We start from the raw sequence: 16,721 nt of genomic DNA, 5'->3' as shown, positions 1-16,721 counted from the left end.
GTCCTTCGTCGTTAAGGGGTTAAAGTGTACCTGTCATAGTGCCAAAAAAAAAAAGAAAGGGGATATGTTAATGAGTTCCTAATCCTGATCATGTACATATAATTTTTTTATGTGTCTAGGACATATATATCTTGCTCACTTGCTTTGTCTTCTTGCCTTGTGGAGGGGGCGTGTCCATCTCTCTCCCTCACTGTGATGACTCATCTGCTCTGAGTCTGGGAACAGCCTGGCAGTCTACAAATCACTGCACAGTAGTTTTTATGCATACATTTTCTATCTGTGCCTAGTAAAGCTGGATGCTAATCAACATAGCTGTCACGATGTGTGTCATTCAGCTTTCACAGACTCCTGAATGTCTTATCAACTTCTTTGTCATTCAGGAGTCAGAGAAAGCTTTGGCTGTTCAAGCATGCTGGGAGTTGTAGTTTTGCATGAGCTGGAGCCTCAGTGTTTGTAAAGCACTGTGTTAGAGCAGTGTTGCATTTAACTGTTGCAAAACTACAACTCCCAGCATGCCCACACATCCTTTGTAGTTTTGCTAGAGCTGGAGGCACACAGCTGGAGAATACACAGCTCTAACACAGAGTTTTACAAAGATTGTACCCCCAGCTGTTCCTAAACTACAACTCCCATGATGGCTGCAGTGGTGCAATGGTGATCTCCTATACTGGATACCAACACACTTTACGGAGTAGTCTGTCTGCATAAAGACAGATGACCCCTAGTGGCGGCCATTTTCATTTTTTAGTAAAATTGACTTTTTTTTAAATAAATGTATATTGAAAAAAGTCATTTTATCAGTAGTACTAGAAAATATAAAAAGTTTTTCATAATGTCAGTGCCTCTTTAAATTATCCAGTGTCTTATAGTTTGATATAGTGTTTCCTAATCAATGTGCCTTCAGCTGTTGCTAAACTAAAACTCCCAGCATGCCCGGACAGCCAAAGTTTCCATTGACACGATAGCAGATTACCTGTATGTGACGACCTTCGTATTTCATTAGTGAGTGTGCACATAGTGACGGGTGTTACGCTAGAAGCAGCATTTTCCAGTCCAGGTGCCTCCAGCTGTTGCAAAACTACAACTCCCAGCATGCCCAGACAGCCGTTGGCTGTCTGGGCAAGCTGGGAGTTGTAGTTTTGCAACAGCTGGGGAAACACTGTTTGGAAAACGCTGCGCTAAAGGAGATTTATCTCACGTTCTCTACATATTCACTTCATGTAGCAATACTGACACCTAGTGGTAAACTACTGAACTGACAGTTCAAAAAAAACTCAAGATATTGGGAACAAATACCGTATATACTCGAGTATAAGCCGACCTGAATATAAGCCAAGGCCCCAAATTTCACCCCAAAAACCTAGGAAAACGTATTGACTCGAGTATAAGCCTAGGGTGGGAAATACATCATCACCCCCCTTCATCATACAGACCCCCCCCCCTTTCGTTGACTTCTCACCTCCCCGGTTGTTGCTCTAGTAGCAGCAGGGACTGTCTGGGGAGGGTGAGCCGGGCCGTCCATCTTCACTGCAGGGACCGTCCACATTCCGGTGGAAGGGTGAGCCGGTCCGGGCCGTCCATCTTCACCAGGAGGCCCTCTTCTCCGCTCCGGGCCGTCCCCGGACTAGTGATGCTGCATTGATGCCGCCACGCAGGGACGTCTGTGCGCAGCAGACATGTGACGTCAGGGACGTCCCAGCTGCTGCGCACGGACATCCCTTTGCGTCGTCAATGCAGCGTCACTAGTCCGGGGACGGCCCGGAGCGGAGAAGAGGGCCTCCTGGTGAAGATGGACGGCCCGGACCGGCTCACCCTCCCCACCGGAATGCGGATGGTCCCTGCAGTGAAGATGGACGGTCCGGCCAACACCCCCCACCGGTATGCCTAAAGCGTTTATTTTTTATTTTTTGGGTTCACTCAAGTATAAGCGGGGGATAAGTGGGGGGGTGTTTTCAGCACGAAAAATCGTGCTGAAAAACTCAGCTTATACTCGAGTAAATACGGTAGTCTGTGGGCTTTTTGAATATTAGGCCTACAGATCAGTTTTCCAACCAGTGTGCCTCAATCTGTTGCAAAACTACAACTCCCAGCATGCCACTAGGCATTTAGATGCCAAATTTAATATTACTGTTATTTAAAAAGATGACTGTATATAAAAAGCATTGGAGGTTCATTGTAAAGACAGGACATCCATGTTGTAGTTCCAGTAAACCAGCATTTCCCTACCGGTGTGCCTCCAGCTGTTGCAAAACTACAACTCCCAGCATGCCCGGACAGCCTTTGGCTGTCCGGGCATGCTGGGAGTTGTATTTCTGCAACAGCTGGAGGCACATTGTTTGGGAAATCACTGTCATAGGCTGGAGAGCACATAACTGTACTGTATATCCTTTTCTAGGTTATGACCCCCTGGTTAATTCTGCGTTACTGACCGTCCTGCGCCAGGAGATCGAGCGCTTCAATCACCTTCTGTCCGTCATCCGCGCCTCGCTCCGGGCTCTGCAGCAGGCCATCCGGGGAGAAGTTATCCTGAATAAAGGGTTGGAAGATGTCTACAAGTCCCTAGCCAACCTGAAGGTGCCTGCTCTATGGCAGGTGAGAGACCTCGTATTGTTATGGTGGTGGCCAGCGAGCAATATGGCGACAAGTGTCGGGGACACCTGTCAGCTGCACCCACCTAACATGTGAAATGCGGCCTCGCACTTTATGCCGTCATACATGACCCATTTTATGTGTTTCAGCAATGCTCCTATGAATCCTGTAGGCTGCTGGGTTCATGGGTCGATGACCTGGTTGCACGGCTGGAGTTTTTTGCATCATGGTCCAGGCGGGTGATCACATGTGCACAGGAGAGGTGAGAGAATTATTATAATAATGTAATAATAATAAGGAATCTCTACGGCATAAAAATACCCCTTTCATTTGCTCATGTGTCGCAGTTGAAGTAGAAGCAATCTGTGAATTTTTTTACGTTTTTTTTTTTTTTTACTAGAGAATAATGTAGAGGTTCTTGTGTACGCCTTGTGCTTACCTGTTTTAGCTGATGTGGCAGGCGTAGGAATCAATATGGCTGAAACCATATTCAGAACAGAAATGAGTTTCGCCATGGGTGGAGATTTAGCAAGACCAGTGCAGAGGAAAAGTTGCCCAGTTGCCCATAGCAACCAATCAGATCGCTTCTTTCATTTCTGAAAAATTTAATAAGCAATCTAATTGGTTAATATGGGCAACTTTTCCTCTACACAGGTCTTGATAACTCTCCCCCATAAATGCCTATATTTCCTATAAATTCTCTGGCTTTGCAGAGAGAGGGGGGTAGAGTCTCATCCCTGCAATATACCTAATGTGACCAACCTAATCACCACAAGTCTAAACTGCTGAGACTCATAAGTGAGTTGGGGTCAGTTCACATTATGTGTAGTTTTGATGTGTTTACTTTTTCAAAGTGCATTTCTTAGATACATTGTAATAAAAGTTTAGTTTTTTTTTTATGAAAGTCTTCAGGCTTTAAAAATAAAAATTTTTTACTGCGATTTGCACAATTGCAGTTAATAGCACCAGGGATTTTGTACATGGAGCCAGAGGGGATGTGTATAACTACTATATATCCTGATCCCATAGAGATGGCTGCAGCAGTATACAGATAGAGCTAGAGGGGAGGTGTATAACTACTATATATCCTGATCCCATAAAGATAGCAGCAGCAGTATTCAGATAGAGCTAGAGGGGAGGTGTATAACTACTATATATCCTGATCCCATAGAGATAGCAGCAGTATACAGATAGAGCTAGAGGGGAGGTGTATAACTACTATATATCCTGATGCCATAGAAATAGCAGCAATATACAGATAGAGCTAGAGCGGAGGTGTATAACTACTATATATCCTGATCCCATAGCGATAGCAGCAGTATACAGATAGAGCTAGAGTTGAGGTGTATAACTACTATATATCCTGATCCCATAGAGATAGCAGCAGTATACAGATAGAGCTGGAGGGGATGTGTATAACTACTATCTATCCTGATCCCATAGAGATAGAAGCAGTATACAGATAGAGCTGGAGGGGATGTGTATAACTACTATCTATCCTGATCCCATAGAGATAGCAGCAGTATACAGATAGAGCTGGGAGGGGTACAACTACTATATATCCTGATCCCATAGAGATAGAAGCCTATCTTGGTGAAACGTTGGGGTACGGCAGTCTGGTCTTACACTCTCTCACCCTCGCCACTAAGTAATTTATTGTATACTCCAAAGAAATAGGGAAACACTCCAAAATGATAATGAAAATATAAACCAACTTTATTAAATTACACACAATATAAAATGTATTAAAATGACACTCACAGGAAATCGATCACGGAATACATGCAAAAAGGTAGGCCAGTAGAAAAAAATATCAAAAAATGTATCACACCCTATATTCTACCATAGTAAAGTATAACAATCCTAACAATAGGAATACATAGGCAGAAAGGGAGATAGACACACTGTAAATAATGCACAAATACATGATGAGCTTTACCAAATACACATGCAATACCCCTACATATGTTTCGCTCAGTTGAACTTCCTCAGGGGGCGTGAGGAGTATATGGTTTTAGTTGTGACACTGTTGTCTACTACCCTGGTGGACGGTTCTAGTCCTCAGGAGGATTTATTTGGAATTTAGGTAATTTATTGCTTATACAGTGACCCCCCGACCTACGATGGCCCCGACATATGATCATTTCAGCATACGATCACTCTCAGAGGCAGCATCAACATACGATGCTTTTGTATGTCGGGGCCATCGCATAAACGGCTATCCGGCAGCACAGACTGCTTCAGCCACCACCGGATAGCCGTTTACGGTGCCCCGTGTGGTCCTCTGACGATCACTTACCTGTCCTCGGGGCTCCGGCGCGTCCTCTTTGGGATCCCCTGCATCGCCGGCGCTCTCCATCATCGTCATCACGTCGCTGCGCACGCCATCCCGTCATCCAATAGGAGTGGCGTGCGTAGCGACATGATGGCGGCGACGGAGAGCGAGGATGCCGGGGAAGCAGAGGCCTTGCCGGAGCGTCGGGGACGCGGCAACAGCGATGGAGGGCGACATCCAGGGCAGCGGTGACGAGCGGTGACGGTCCGGAGCGGCGGGGACACGTGAGTACAACTTCCTCTAACAGTGGTTTACAACCTGCGGACCTCCAGATGTTGCAAAACTACAACACCCAGCATGCCCGGACAGCCAACGGCTGTCCGGTCATGCTGGGTGTTGTAGTTTTGCAACATCTGGAGGTCCGCAGTTTGTAGACCACTGTCCTATACTTTACATTGCACGGATCCCTCAACATACGATGGTTTCAACAAACGATGGTCCATTTGGAACGGATTACCATCGTATGTTGAGGGGTCACTGTACTTCATTTACGTTCTGTTCTGCATATATAATTTTTACGGGTGAAATCCACTTCGTTTTTATGCACCTTATCATGGGGCTATTATTTGGGATTTAACCACTTCCTGGCTTACTGATTTATTTACTTTGGGCATTTTGTTGTAATTACCCATTATTCACTTGTTTGTACCTGTGGCAATGTACACATGAACCTGATGTACCGATATACAGATAGAGCTGTTGGGGAGGTGTATAACTACTATATATACTGACAACATAGATATAGCAGCAACTATCCCTGAAGTATTTTGTGAATAGTGATCTTAAAAGCGTCTTACTCTTCAGTTTTTGGTTCCTTTTAGTAACTATTATTTACTTCAGGTTTGGGGATCAGCTCGGCCTCCATAAGAAGAAACTTCAATACCCCAGACCTAATTCTTCCCAAACACCAGATACCCAGGAGGTGACTACCACACAGCTCAGGGAGGAACCAAGCAGCTTCTGGCTCCCAGCATTCTTCTTTCCACAAGGTGGGGACATGTTTTTTTTTTTTCTAAAATAAATAAATAAATATTTAACTAATTAAATCGCCCATCCTTTCCCTTTCACCAACCTATTTATTTGTCTAAATATCATTCAGTAGCTATATAGAACAATTTCCATCTTTCAACTGTCACTTACATGCAGGGAGTGAGAGAAAGACGTCACAATCAGATCCATCTTGTCTTTGTGTAAAGCCCTCACTGAGAGCAGCCCCCACTCTCCTGGAAGACAAACACCACGTGATTTCTGTCTTGTCAGGCTTTACAGCTACACCTTCCTTCCCTGTGTGTGGATCTTGCCGGGAGTGAAACAGCCCAGCGTCTCCTCAGCACATAACGCTGCTCTTTGCCTGCTGTCGATGTAATCACTGACTGCTGCCATTCAGAGCATAACATGATTTATTGCTGGGCGGAAGGGTAGTTTACAAGAAAAGATATATACGGTGTGTTTACAACAACACAGCATGCGCACAGATAGTTAAAGCAATTGGCTGGCAGCCATTACACAGAGCCGAACTGACTGCTGGGAGTTGTAGACTGGACTGCAAGCAAGGAAAAAGAATATTCAGGAGACAACAGGGGCCACAGGAGCTGACAAAATCACACGAATAACTACAGGGGACACAGAACAGGTATTGTGGTGGCTTTGGGACATTTTAATTTTTTCTTAACTTCCCCAAAGCACCCCTTTAATTATTGTTATTAAAAATAATAAATCAATTAATAAATAAAATAAAAAATAGGAATAGTGGTTGCTGCAGGCAGAGAGAATTTGGCTGAAGGTTTGGAGACCACTACAATGCGCAATGACAAGTGTGGCTCTCGAGTTGTTGCAAAACTGCAACTCCCAGCATGCCCGGACAGCCAACGGCTGTCCGGGCATGCTGGGAGTTGTAGTTTTGCAACAGCTGCAGGCTCAATTTTTGGAGAACACTTGTTTATTCTACAGCTGTTTTTCTATAGCTAAACGTTTATGTGTCTTATCACCTTATCCACAGGCTTCCTGACAGCCGTATTACAAAACTACGCCCGGATTAAACGCGTTTCCGTGGATTCTCTCACCTTCACACATCAAGTGCAGAGCGCAGACCTCGGTGTTGGCGTCACGGCTTGTAACGTATGTTGCTAATATATATATATATATATATATATATATATATATATATATATATATATATATATATTTTTTTTTACTTCCTGTGTTTATGAAGTTTGCATCATATGATTCTCTTCTTTACACGTCTCCATTAGGAGGCCTCTCCACCTGAGGGCGCCATTCTGGTATTTGGACTGTTCCTAGACAGCGCCCGGTGGAACCCCCATACACAGGTCCTGGAAGAATGTGAAGAACAGGAGAGATTTTCTGCACTGCCTCAGATCCATTTCATTCCACATGTGGTAGGTGACGCTACTCTGTATTTAAAGGGGTTCTCCGGTGAAATTATTATATATTTTTTTTATTAACTGGTGCCAGAAAGTTAAACAGATTTGTAAATTACTTATTTAAAAATATTAATCCTTCCTGTACTTATCAGCTGCTGTATGCTCCAGAGGAAGTTGTGTAGTCTGACCACAGTGCTCTCTTCTGACACCTTTTTTTCATCTATGGGGCTTTTTTTTTGCGGGACTTATTGTACTTTGTAATGACGTCACTCATTTTACCAAAAAATGTGTGGTGAAGCCCAAAATATATTGTGGGGCAAAATAAAAAAAATAAAAAAAATGCCATTATGCAATTTTTAGGTGGTTGCGTTTTTAGGCAGTGCACTTTTTTGGGAAAAGATTACATTATCTTTATTCTGTGGGTTTATACGATTACAGCGATACAAATTTATGTAGGTTTTGTTTTATTTTGCTAGTGAAAAAAAAATATATATATAATTTTGTAAGAAAATTAGTATGTTTAAAATTGTCCCCTTCTGGCCCCTATAACTTTTTTTTTTATTTTCCCGCAAATGGGGCTGTATGAGGGCTCATTTTTTTGCGCCATGGTCTGTAGTTTTTAATGGTACCATTTTAGTTTTTAATGGACTTTTGATTACTTTTTATGGATTTTTTTCTGCTATATGAAGTGACCAAATATGGGCAATTTATGACTTTTTTTACGTTTATGCCATTTACCATGCAGTTTAATTAACATTATACTTTAACAATTTGCGTGGCAATACCACATGTTTATTTTTTTATATAATTAAATTATATAACCCCTTAACTCCTTGGGGACGGAGCCCATTATAACCCTAAGGGCGGGAGCATTTTTTGCACATCTGACCACTGTCACTTTAAGCATTAAAAACTCTGGAATGCTTTTCATTCTGATTCCAAGATTGTTTTTTCGTGACATATTCTACTTTATGGTAGTGGTAAATTTTTGTTGATACTTGCATCATTTCTTGGTGAAAAATTCCAAAATTTGATGAAAAAAATTTAAAATTTTGCATTTTTCTAACTTTGAAGCTCTCTGCTTGTAAGGAAAATAAACATTCTAAATAAATAATATTTTGATTCACATATACAATATGTCTACTTTATGTTTGCATCATAAAGTTGAGATGTTTTTACTTTTGGAAAACACCAGAGGGCTTCAAAGTTCAGAAGCAATTTTCCAATTTTTCAAAACATTTTCAAAATCGGAATTTTTTTGGGGCCAGTTCAGTTTTGAAGTGGATTTGAAGGGTCTTCATATTAGAAATACCCCATAAATGACCCCATTTTAAAAACTGCACCCTTCAAAGTATTCAAAATGACATTCAAAAAGTGTGTTAACCCTTTAGGTGTTTCACAGGAATAGCAGCAAAGTGAAGGAGAAAATTCAAAATCTTCATTTTTTACACTCGCATGTTCTTGTAGACCCAGTTTTTGAAATTTTACAAGGGGTAAAAGGAGAAAAGCCCCCCAAAATTTGTAACCCAATTTCTCTCGAGTATGGAAATACCTCATATGTGTATGTCAAGTGTTTGGCGGGCGCAGTAGAGGGCTCAGAAGGGAAGGAGCGACAATGGGATTTTGAGATGAGTTTTGCTGAAGTGGTTTTTGGGGGCATGTCGCATTTAGGAAGCCCCTATGGTGCCAGAACAGCAAAAAAAAAAAAAAAAACACATGGCATACTATTTTGGAAACTACACCCCTCAAGGCACGTAACAAGGGGTCCAGTGAGCCTTAACACCCCACAGGTGTTTGACGACTTTTCGTTAAATTCGGATGTGTAAATGAAAAAAAAATTTTCACTAAAGTGCAGGTTTTTTCCACAAATTTACCATTTCTACAAAGGGTAATGGGAGAAAAATCCCCCCAAAATTTGTAACGCAATTTCTCCCGAGTACGGAGATACCCCATATGTGGCCCTAAACTGTTGCCTTGAAATACGACAGGGCTCTGAAGTGAGAGCGCCATGAGCATTTGAGGCCTGAATAAGGAATTTGCAGTAGGGGTGGACCCGGTTACAAGGATGGGGCTTGTCTCCACCAAAACCCTACAGCAGTGTCTCCCACAGGGTGCCTCCAGCTGTTGCAAGACTCCCAGCCTGCCAGGACAGTCTATGGCTGTCCGGCAACACTAGGAGTTGTGGTTTTGCCACAGCTGGAGGCGCCATTTAGGAAACACTGCCGTATGAGACGTTTTTCATTTTTATTGGGGGGCGGGCGACGTGTAAGGGGGTGTATGTGTAGTGTTTTACTTTTTATTATTTGTTAGTGTAGTGTTTTTAGGGTACATTCACACAGGCAGGGGTTCACAGTAAGTTTCCTTGAAGGAAACCCACTGTAAACCCGCCCGTGTGAATGTACCCTGTACATTCACATGGGAAGGGGGGGGGGGGCGCCCCAAGGGGGGGGGGGGCACCCCAAGGGGGGGGGGCAGCACAAACCTTCAGCTGTGGCAAAATGACAACTCCCAGAATACACTGACGGACCATACATGCTGGGAGTTGTAGTTTTACAACAGCTGTAGGCACACTGGTGGGGAACCACTGAGTTAGAAAACAGACTCTAGCTCAGTGATTCCAACCCATGTGCCTCCAGCTGTTGCAAGACTACAACTCCCAGCATGTACGGTCTGTCAGTGCACTCTGGGAGTTGTAGTTTTGCAACAGCTGGAGGCACACGGGTTGGAATCACTGAGTTAGGAAACAGACTCTAGCTCAGTCTTTCCCAACCAGTGTGCCTACAGCTGTTGCAAAACTACAATTCCCAGCATGCCCGTACCGTCAGGGATGCTGGGCGTGTAGTTCTGCAATATCTGGCCCTTCAGATGTTGCAGAACTACAACTCCCAGCATGCCTGGACAGTCTGGGCATGCTAGGAGTTGTAGTTATGCAACAACTGGGGAAGAACAGTGGCCTCCAAACTGTAGCCCTCCAGATGTTGCAAAACTACAACTCCAAGCAAGCCCAGACTGTCGAGGCAAGCTGGGAGTTGTAGTTCTGCAACATCTGAAGGGCCAGATATTGCAGAACTACACGCCCAGCATCCCTGACTGTCTGGGCATGCTGGGAGTTGTAGTTTTGCAACATCTGGAGGGCTACAGTTTGGAGACAACTACACAGTGGACTCCAAACTGTGACCTTCCAGATGTTGCAAAACTACAACTCCCAGCATGCCCACACAGCCTTTGGCTGTGTGGGCATGCTGGGAGTTGTAGTTTTGCAGCTTTTAGAAGGCCACAGTGAAGATCACTTATCGCGATCTTCACTGCAGCCTTCTGAGCCGCACTTTCCGGCCGCCGCTCTTCCTCCTGCAGCCACAGGTCCGGGTAAGCCGGGCCATGTTCCCCCCACTCTATACCGACTTCGATCGGTGCACAGAGCGGGGGGAAATGAACTGTAACCCCCCCGCCCCCCTCCTGCCATTGGTGGTCAGCCTGACCGACCAATGGCAGGGGATAGGAGGGGGTGGCAACACTGCCACCTCGCTCCTATCCTTCAGGCTGGTCGGAACTGGCTCTGACAGCTCCGATCAGTCTTATTTTCCGGGAGATCGGGTCACCAGTGAATTGACCTGCGATTTTCTGCGATCATCGATATGGGGGGGGGGGGGTCTCAGGATACCCCTAGGCATTGCCACGGGATGCCTGCTGATAGATTTCAGCAGGCATCCCGGTCCGATCACCGCCCGGCGAACGGCAGTGATCGGAAATGCCGAGGGCGTATGGATACGCCCATCGTCCCCAAGGAGTTAATGACGGAGGGTTTTTCTGTTTTTGCACTTTCGTTTTTTCCTCCTTACCTTTAATAAAATTATCATAATTCTTTTAATTTTTCACCTAATAATCCATATTATGGCTTATTTTTTGCGCCACCAATTCTACTCTGTAATGACGTCAGTCATTTTACCCAAAAATCTACGGCGAAACGAAAAAAAAATCATTGTGCGACAAAATTGAAGAAAAAAACACCATTTTGTAAATTTTGGGGGCTTCTGTTTCTACGCTGTAAATTTTTCTGTAAAAATGACACCTTATCATTATTCTGTAGGTCCATACGGTTAAAATGATCCCCTACTTATATAGGTTTGATTTTGTCGCACTTCTGGAAAAAATCATAACTACATGCAGGAAAATTAATACGTTTAAAATTGTCATCTTCTGACCCCTATAACTTTTTTATTTTTCCGTGTACGGGGCGGTTTGAGGGCTTTCTTTGCGCCGTGATCTAAAGTTTTTAGCGGTACCATTTTTGCATTGATAGGACTTTTTGAACTTCTTTTTATTCATTTTTTCATGATATAAAAAGTGACCAAAAATACGCTATTTTGGACTTTGGAATTTTGCCTACACCATTGACCTTGCGGTTTAATTAACGATATATTTTTATAATTCGGACATTTCGGCACACGGCGATACCACATATGTTTATTTTTATTTACAGAGTTTTTTTTTTATGGGAAAAGGGGGGTGATTCAAACTTTTATTAGGGAAGGGGTTAAATGATCTTTATTAACTTTTTTTTTTGCAGTGTTATAGGTCCCATAGGGACCTATAACACTGCACACACTGATCTTTTACATTGATCAATGGTTTCTCATAGGATAACATTGATCGATGATTTTGCCGCTTGACTGATCATGCCTGGATGTCATTTCATTCGGCGATCGGCGAGGCAGGCGAGGACCCTCCTTGTGTCTGGCAGCTGTTCGGGATGCCGCAATTTCGCCGCGGTGGTCCCGAACAGGACACTGAGCTAACTGGCAGTACTTTACTTTCACGTACATTGGCAACCTGTCAAAAAGATATGTGTTTCCGATCGATCTGTTAAAGCGTTACTGTCACTAGTAAGAACATTTAAAAAAAAAAAAATGCTTAAATCAGTGTAGTAATGTGCCTTAAGACCTGTATGCATAATAACATGCATGTGTTAATATGTAAAATACCTTTTTATCTATATATTGCTGTAATTTAGTCTTTCTGATTTCCTCTCTGAGGTTGGGGGGTGTTTCCCCTGCAGTACAATCAGCTCCTCTCCTCTCCTCTCATGAGGTCTGCACAACCATTTTTACACTTGTACAGGTTTCTGTCTAAATGCATGGTCTATATAACTATAATGCAGCCATGCATGCTCTATATAATAGTTTAGCACCTTGTATTGCTTGAAGCTGTACATGTAAAAACTTCTCCTGAAGAGGATGCAAGCTGTCTGGATTGCACCGATGTTCTCCTCACACAGTACAGTGTATAATCCAGCTTTCAGAGGAGAGAGAAAACCACACACCCCACTCCCTTCAGAATTTTGGTCCCTTTCTTCGTTGTCAGGACCAAAGAGCCCTAGCTACCAAAGTTTGTTATCAAAATTTTAAGAGAGACCCCTAGTGGTCGTGTTTTTTAACATTTACTTCACATCTTTAGCAATAACATTTTAAAATGAAGTATATTAGGAAAATGCTTTGTTTTTAAGGAAATATTAAATGGAAAAAAGTTGTTTCTAACAACAGTAACGCTTTGTTGTTTTTAGGCCTATGGACAAAGGGGTACTTCAGTTTAAAATCATTTTTATTTCTATTAACTGGGTCCAGAAAGTTCTACAGATTTGTAAATTACCGTATTTATCGGCATATAACATGCACTTTTAAAACTTAAATTTAAGGCAAAAAGCCTGCCTGCGTGTTATACGCCGATAAATCTTCTGGTCACTGATTTAAAGCGGCCACAGCCTGGCCGCGGCCACTTTAAATCAGTGACCAGCGGTGTCTCCTCCCCGCACTGGAAAACTGTCACTTGTTTTCTCCCGCACCTTGTCCGGATCTGCACTACCTTTTAATCAGTGTCTCCCGCACTATCCACCAGTACCTGTGGATAGTGCGGGAGAAAACAAGTGACAGTTTTACTTTTAATTTTCCCTATCTCCCTCCTCCCTCATCATTCCCCCTTTCCTGCTTTTCATAGTTTTGTTTATTTTCCTTACCTGGCTGCACTTTGGCAGGTCAGGTGGGGGGTCTTGTGGGCTGTGGTCAGTGAAGCAGATGAGTGACATCCTCTGCCGGCTTCTCTGCGCGGCATCAGTGATGTCACTTTTCATTTCCTGTAGTCGCTGCCGAAAAGTGACATCCCTGATGCTGCACAGAGGAGCCGGGAGAGGACGTCACTCATCTGCTTCACTGACCCCACAGCCCGCAAGACAGCCGAAGCGCAGCCAGGTAAGGAAAGTGGAAGTATAGCATATACAGTGGTCTTCAACCTGCGGACCTCCAGATGTTGCAAAACTACAACTCCCAGCATGCCCGGACAGCCGTTGGCTGTCCGGCCATGCTGGAAGTTGTAGTTTTGCAACATCTGGAGGTCCACAGGTTGAAGACCACTGGCATAGGAGGAACATGATGGGGAGATGATGAGACAGGGGGAAATGAAAGGGGGGTGATGATGAGACATGGGGGGTGGCGATGAGAGGGGTAAATGTGGCACAGGGACTGATAAAAGGGAATGAATGATGTGGCACTAGAGGGGACGGGACCAAACTGAGGTGCAGAAGCAAACAAAGTTGGGGGGATGATGTGGCATTTAGTCCAAGTCATTTATTTTACATTTTATTTCTTTTACTTAAATTTCCCTGTTAAAATGGGGGGGGGGGGGGGTGTTGTATGCCGATAAATACGGTACTTCTATTAAAAAAAATTCCAGTACTTATCAGCTGCTGTATGCTCCAGAGGAAGTTGTGTAGTTGTTTCCAGTCTGATCACAGTGCTCTCTGCTGACACCTCTGTGCTGAACACATTTTTAAATACCGCACATAAACAACCTCTGTACAATGACCAGAATATTGTCACTCATATTAAGTCAACAGACCGGTCTGGAACAGGTCACTCTATAGTGTCATTCCCTTTTTTTGATAGATTACTGTCATATACTTCGATGTGTGGCCAATAACGTGATGTGAATGCAGCCGTACAAGTAACAATTCCACAGCTATTATGTTGGAAAATTTTAAATTGTACTTAGATAAGCAATGCTATATGCTTCTGCAGTATTTTTTTTTTTCCATCTGTCAGTACTGCTTTTGGTGATTTCAGAACTGGATGAGCAGTTGCTCAGTACTACAATTCCCAGAATGCATTGCTTTCCCTCAGCTCTTCATCACAGTCCTCACACCCTGCTCCCATAGAACTCCTGCCAGTTCCCAGCCCAGAGCTGTTAAAGAACATGTCACAGCAGATTCTTGCTGTTATGCTGCAAACACCTGCTGTATTGATTCTGGCTGCTCCTCTGCCTGTGGCATTGTTCAGCAGTAGGTAGCATGCTGTAACCACACCTCACCACTCTCCCTTTAAGAAAATCGGTCACCCGTTCACCTGCACTTGAACCCGATACACCAGGTTATAGTGCAGGTGAACAGGAGACCGATGCGGGGTCCCGGACTGCTATACCTACCTACAGTCTGGAGCCCTGATCCCCCAAAGGTCCTCCTCTTCCAGCACTGCCTTGCGCTTTGAGGCGGGCACGCTGGCTAGATTTAAATATTCATAAGCGCCGGTCACGTGAGCGCTCAGCACGAGTACTCACGTGACCAGCGATTATGAATATTTAAATCTAGCCAGCGGGCCCTCCTCAAAGCGCAGGTACTCATGCTGAGCGCTCACGTGACCGGCGCTTATGAATATTTAAATCCAGCCGGTGGGCCCACCTCAAAGCGCAAGTCAGCACTGGAAGAGGGGGACATTTGGGGGGGATCAGGGCTCCGGACTGCAGGTAGGTATAGCAGTCCGGGACCCCGCATCGGTCTCCTGTTCACCCGCACTATAACCTGGTGTATCGGGAGATAGTGCTGGTGCACAGGTGACAGTTTTCCTTTAATATCCCCAAAAAGGTATGTGTGTGTGTATATATATATAACATGAAGAATGACATCACTCAGGAGGTGGGGCCTAGAGCTCAGAGACATGATCCAGCCACACCTCCTGAGACACTAGAGGATGATGGGTTGTCTTGGGAGAGAGGGGAATTTGGGGGGCTGCTGAGACACCATCACACTGACAATGAGAGGACTACACAACTTTCTGTGCAGGAGAGAGGGAGTATCGGGGGATCTGCTGAGACAAAACCACACTGCCAATAATAGGACTACACAACTTACTGTCAGTGGTAAATCACACAAAACCATAATGATGTCAGCTCAATTTGTGATAATACTTTATTAGCAACACATATCTTGAGGCGATCTTTTTTTAAATACAATTTTTGATGCTAGAATACCCCTTTAATTCTTGTGGTTTTAATACAAGCTATTAATATAAAACAGTTTTATATTTATAAAGAGCTCAGACCTAATGCGGATCCCTACATAAATCTCACAGATAGGTCATTAGATCACTTACCTCTCAATGTTACTTCTACATTTGTTCCTCTCACCAGGTGGACAGCGGCTCTGAAGGAGAACACAACCCGGTCTACATGTATGACTGCCCTCTATACAGGACACCGCAACGTGCTGGAACCTTATCCTCCACTGGACACTCCACTAACTTCATTACAGCGGTGACTCTACCCAGTCCGGTCCAACCCAGTCACTGGATCCGAAGAGGAGCAGCCCTGCTCTGCCAAATACCGGACTGAACAAGCGGCACATGACACAAGGATAGCCTCTATGTCCCTGGAGCCTGCAGAGAATATTGTGCACAACAACCAAAATGTTTGAATAGGAAAAATAGTAAAAACTCCACTTAGTTTGATCAAAACCTGTAATATATAATGTATAGTGTATTTACAGACAGAATGTACACGTGTCTTTCTGGAATGATAATAAACAGTACAGGAAGTGTCTATAGTTTTGATCAGTCGGGGTCTCAGTGCTGCACTCTGGTATTTCTGGTGCTCCCGTAGACAGTGTGAAGAGCATGTGCCAACACTGTTCCATGCAATGGGAAGAATCAGAGCAACGTTCTGGGGATCATGATAAGGGGATACATTTGTAACCCTTAAAGGGGTACTCCACTGGCCAGTGTTCCGGCTGTGTTTGGAACATTTAGTTCCGGACACTGTGCGCGCTGAGGGGGGGTCGGCCACACCCCCTTGTGCTGTCAGGCCAAGACCCTCAATGAAAGTCTATGGGAGGGGGCGTGGTCTGACCAGGAGGGGGCATGATCGCCTACCGCAGCCGGAACACTGGCCAGTGGAGTACCCCTTTAATGTCTGGGCAGATTTGCTGTGGAATCTTTGGTTTAGCCGATATCCTTAAAGAAGAAGTATTATGGAAAATGATATTTTCTTTTTGTACTCCCTGTAAAATCTTTCTCGTAGCCTTCATTGGGGGACACAGAGACCATGGGTATTATGCTGCAGTCCACTAGGAGGCTGACACTAGGCAAAAAAAAGAA

At 44.1% G+C, this 16,721-nt stretch overlaps 1 protein-coding gene across 3 annotated transcripts in view; it reads left to right on the top strand.

Moving 5' to 3' along the window:
- DNAH14 (dynein axonemal heavy chain 14) overlaps nt 1-16,158 on the top strand; it is a 410,501-nt gene extending 394,343 nt beyond the window's left edge. For all 3 annotated transcript variants that reach the window (XM_056568451.1, XM_056568450.1, XM_056568452.1), the window contains exons 82-87: nt 2,396-2,592; nt 2,739-2,851; nt 5,765-5,913; nt 6,924-7,042; nt 7,177-7,323; nt 15,760-16,158. In XM_056568451.1, the coding sequence (XP_056424426.1) occupies nt 2,396-2,592; nt 2,739-2,851; nt 5,765-5,913; nt 6,924-7,042; nt 7,177-7,323; nt 15,760-15,960 (926 nt within the window). In that variant the 3' untranslated portion in view covers nt 15,961-16,158. The remainder of the gene's footprint in view (nt 1-2,395; nt 2,593-2,738; nt 2,852-5,764; nt 5,914-6,923; nt 7,043-7,176; nt 7,324-15,759) is intronic.
- Nucleotides 16,159-16,721: the final 563 nt, after the last annotated feature.

The sequence above is a fragment of the Hyla sarda genome, chromosome 3 (genome assembly GCF_029499605.1).
Source record: "Hyla sarda isolate aHylSar1 chromosome 3, aHylSar1.hap1, whole genome shotgun sequence".
Lineage (NCBI taxonomy): Eukaryota > Metazoa > Chordata > Amphibia > Anura > Hylidae > Hyla > Hyla sarda.
The sequence above is the reverse complement of the archived record's forward strand: the minus strand, read 5'-3'. Positions and strand labels throughout refer to the sequence as shown.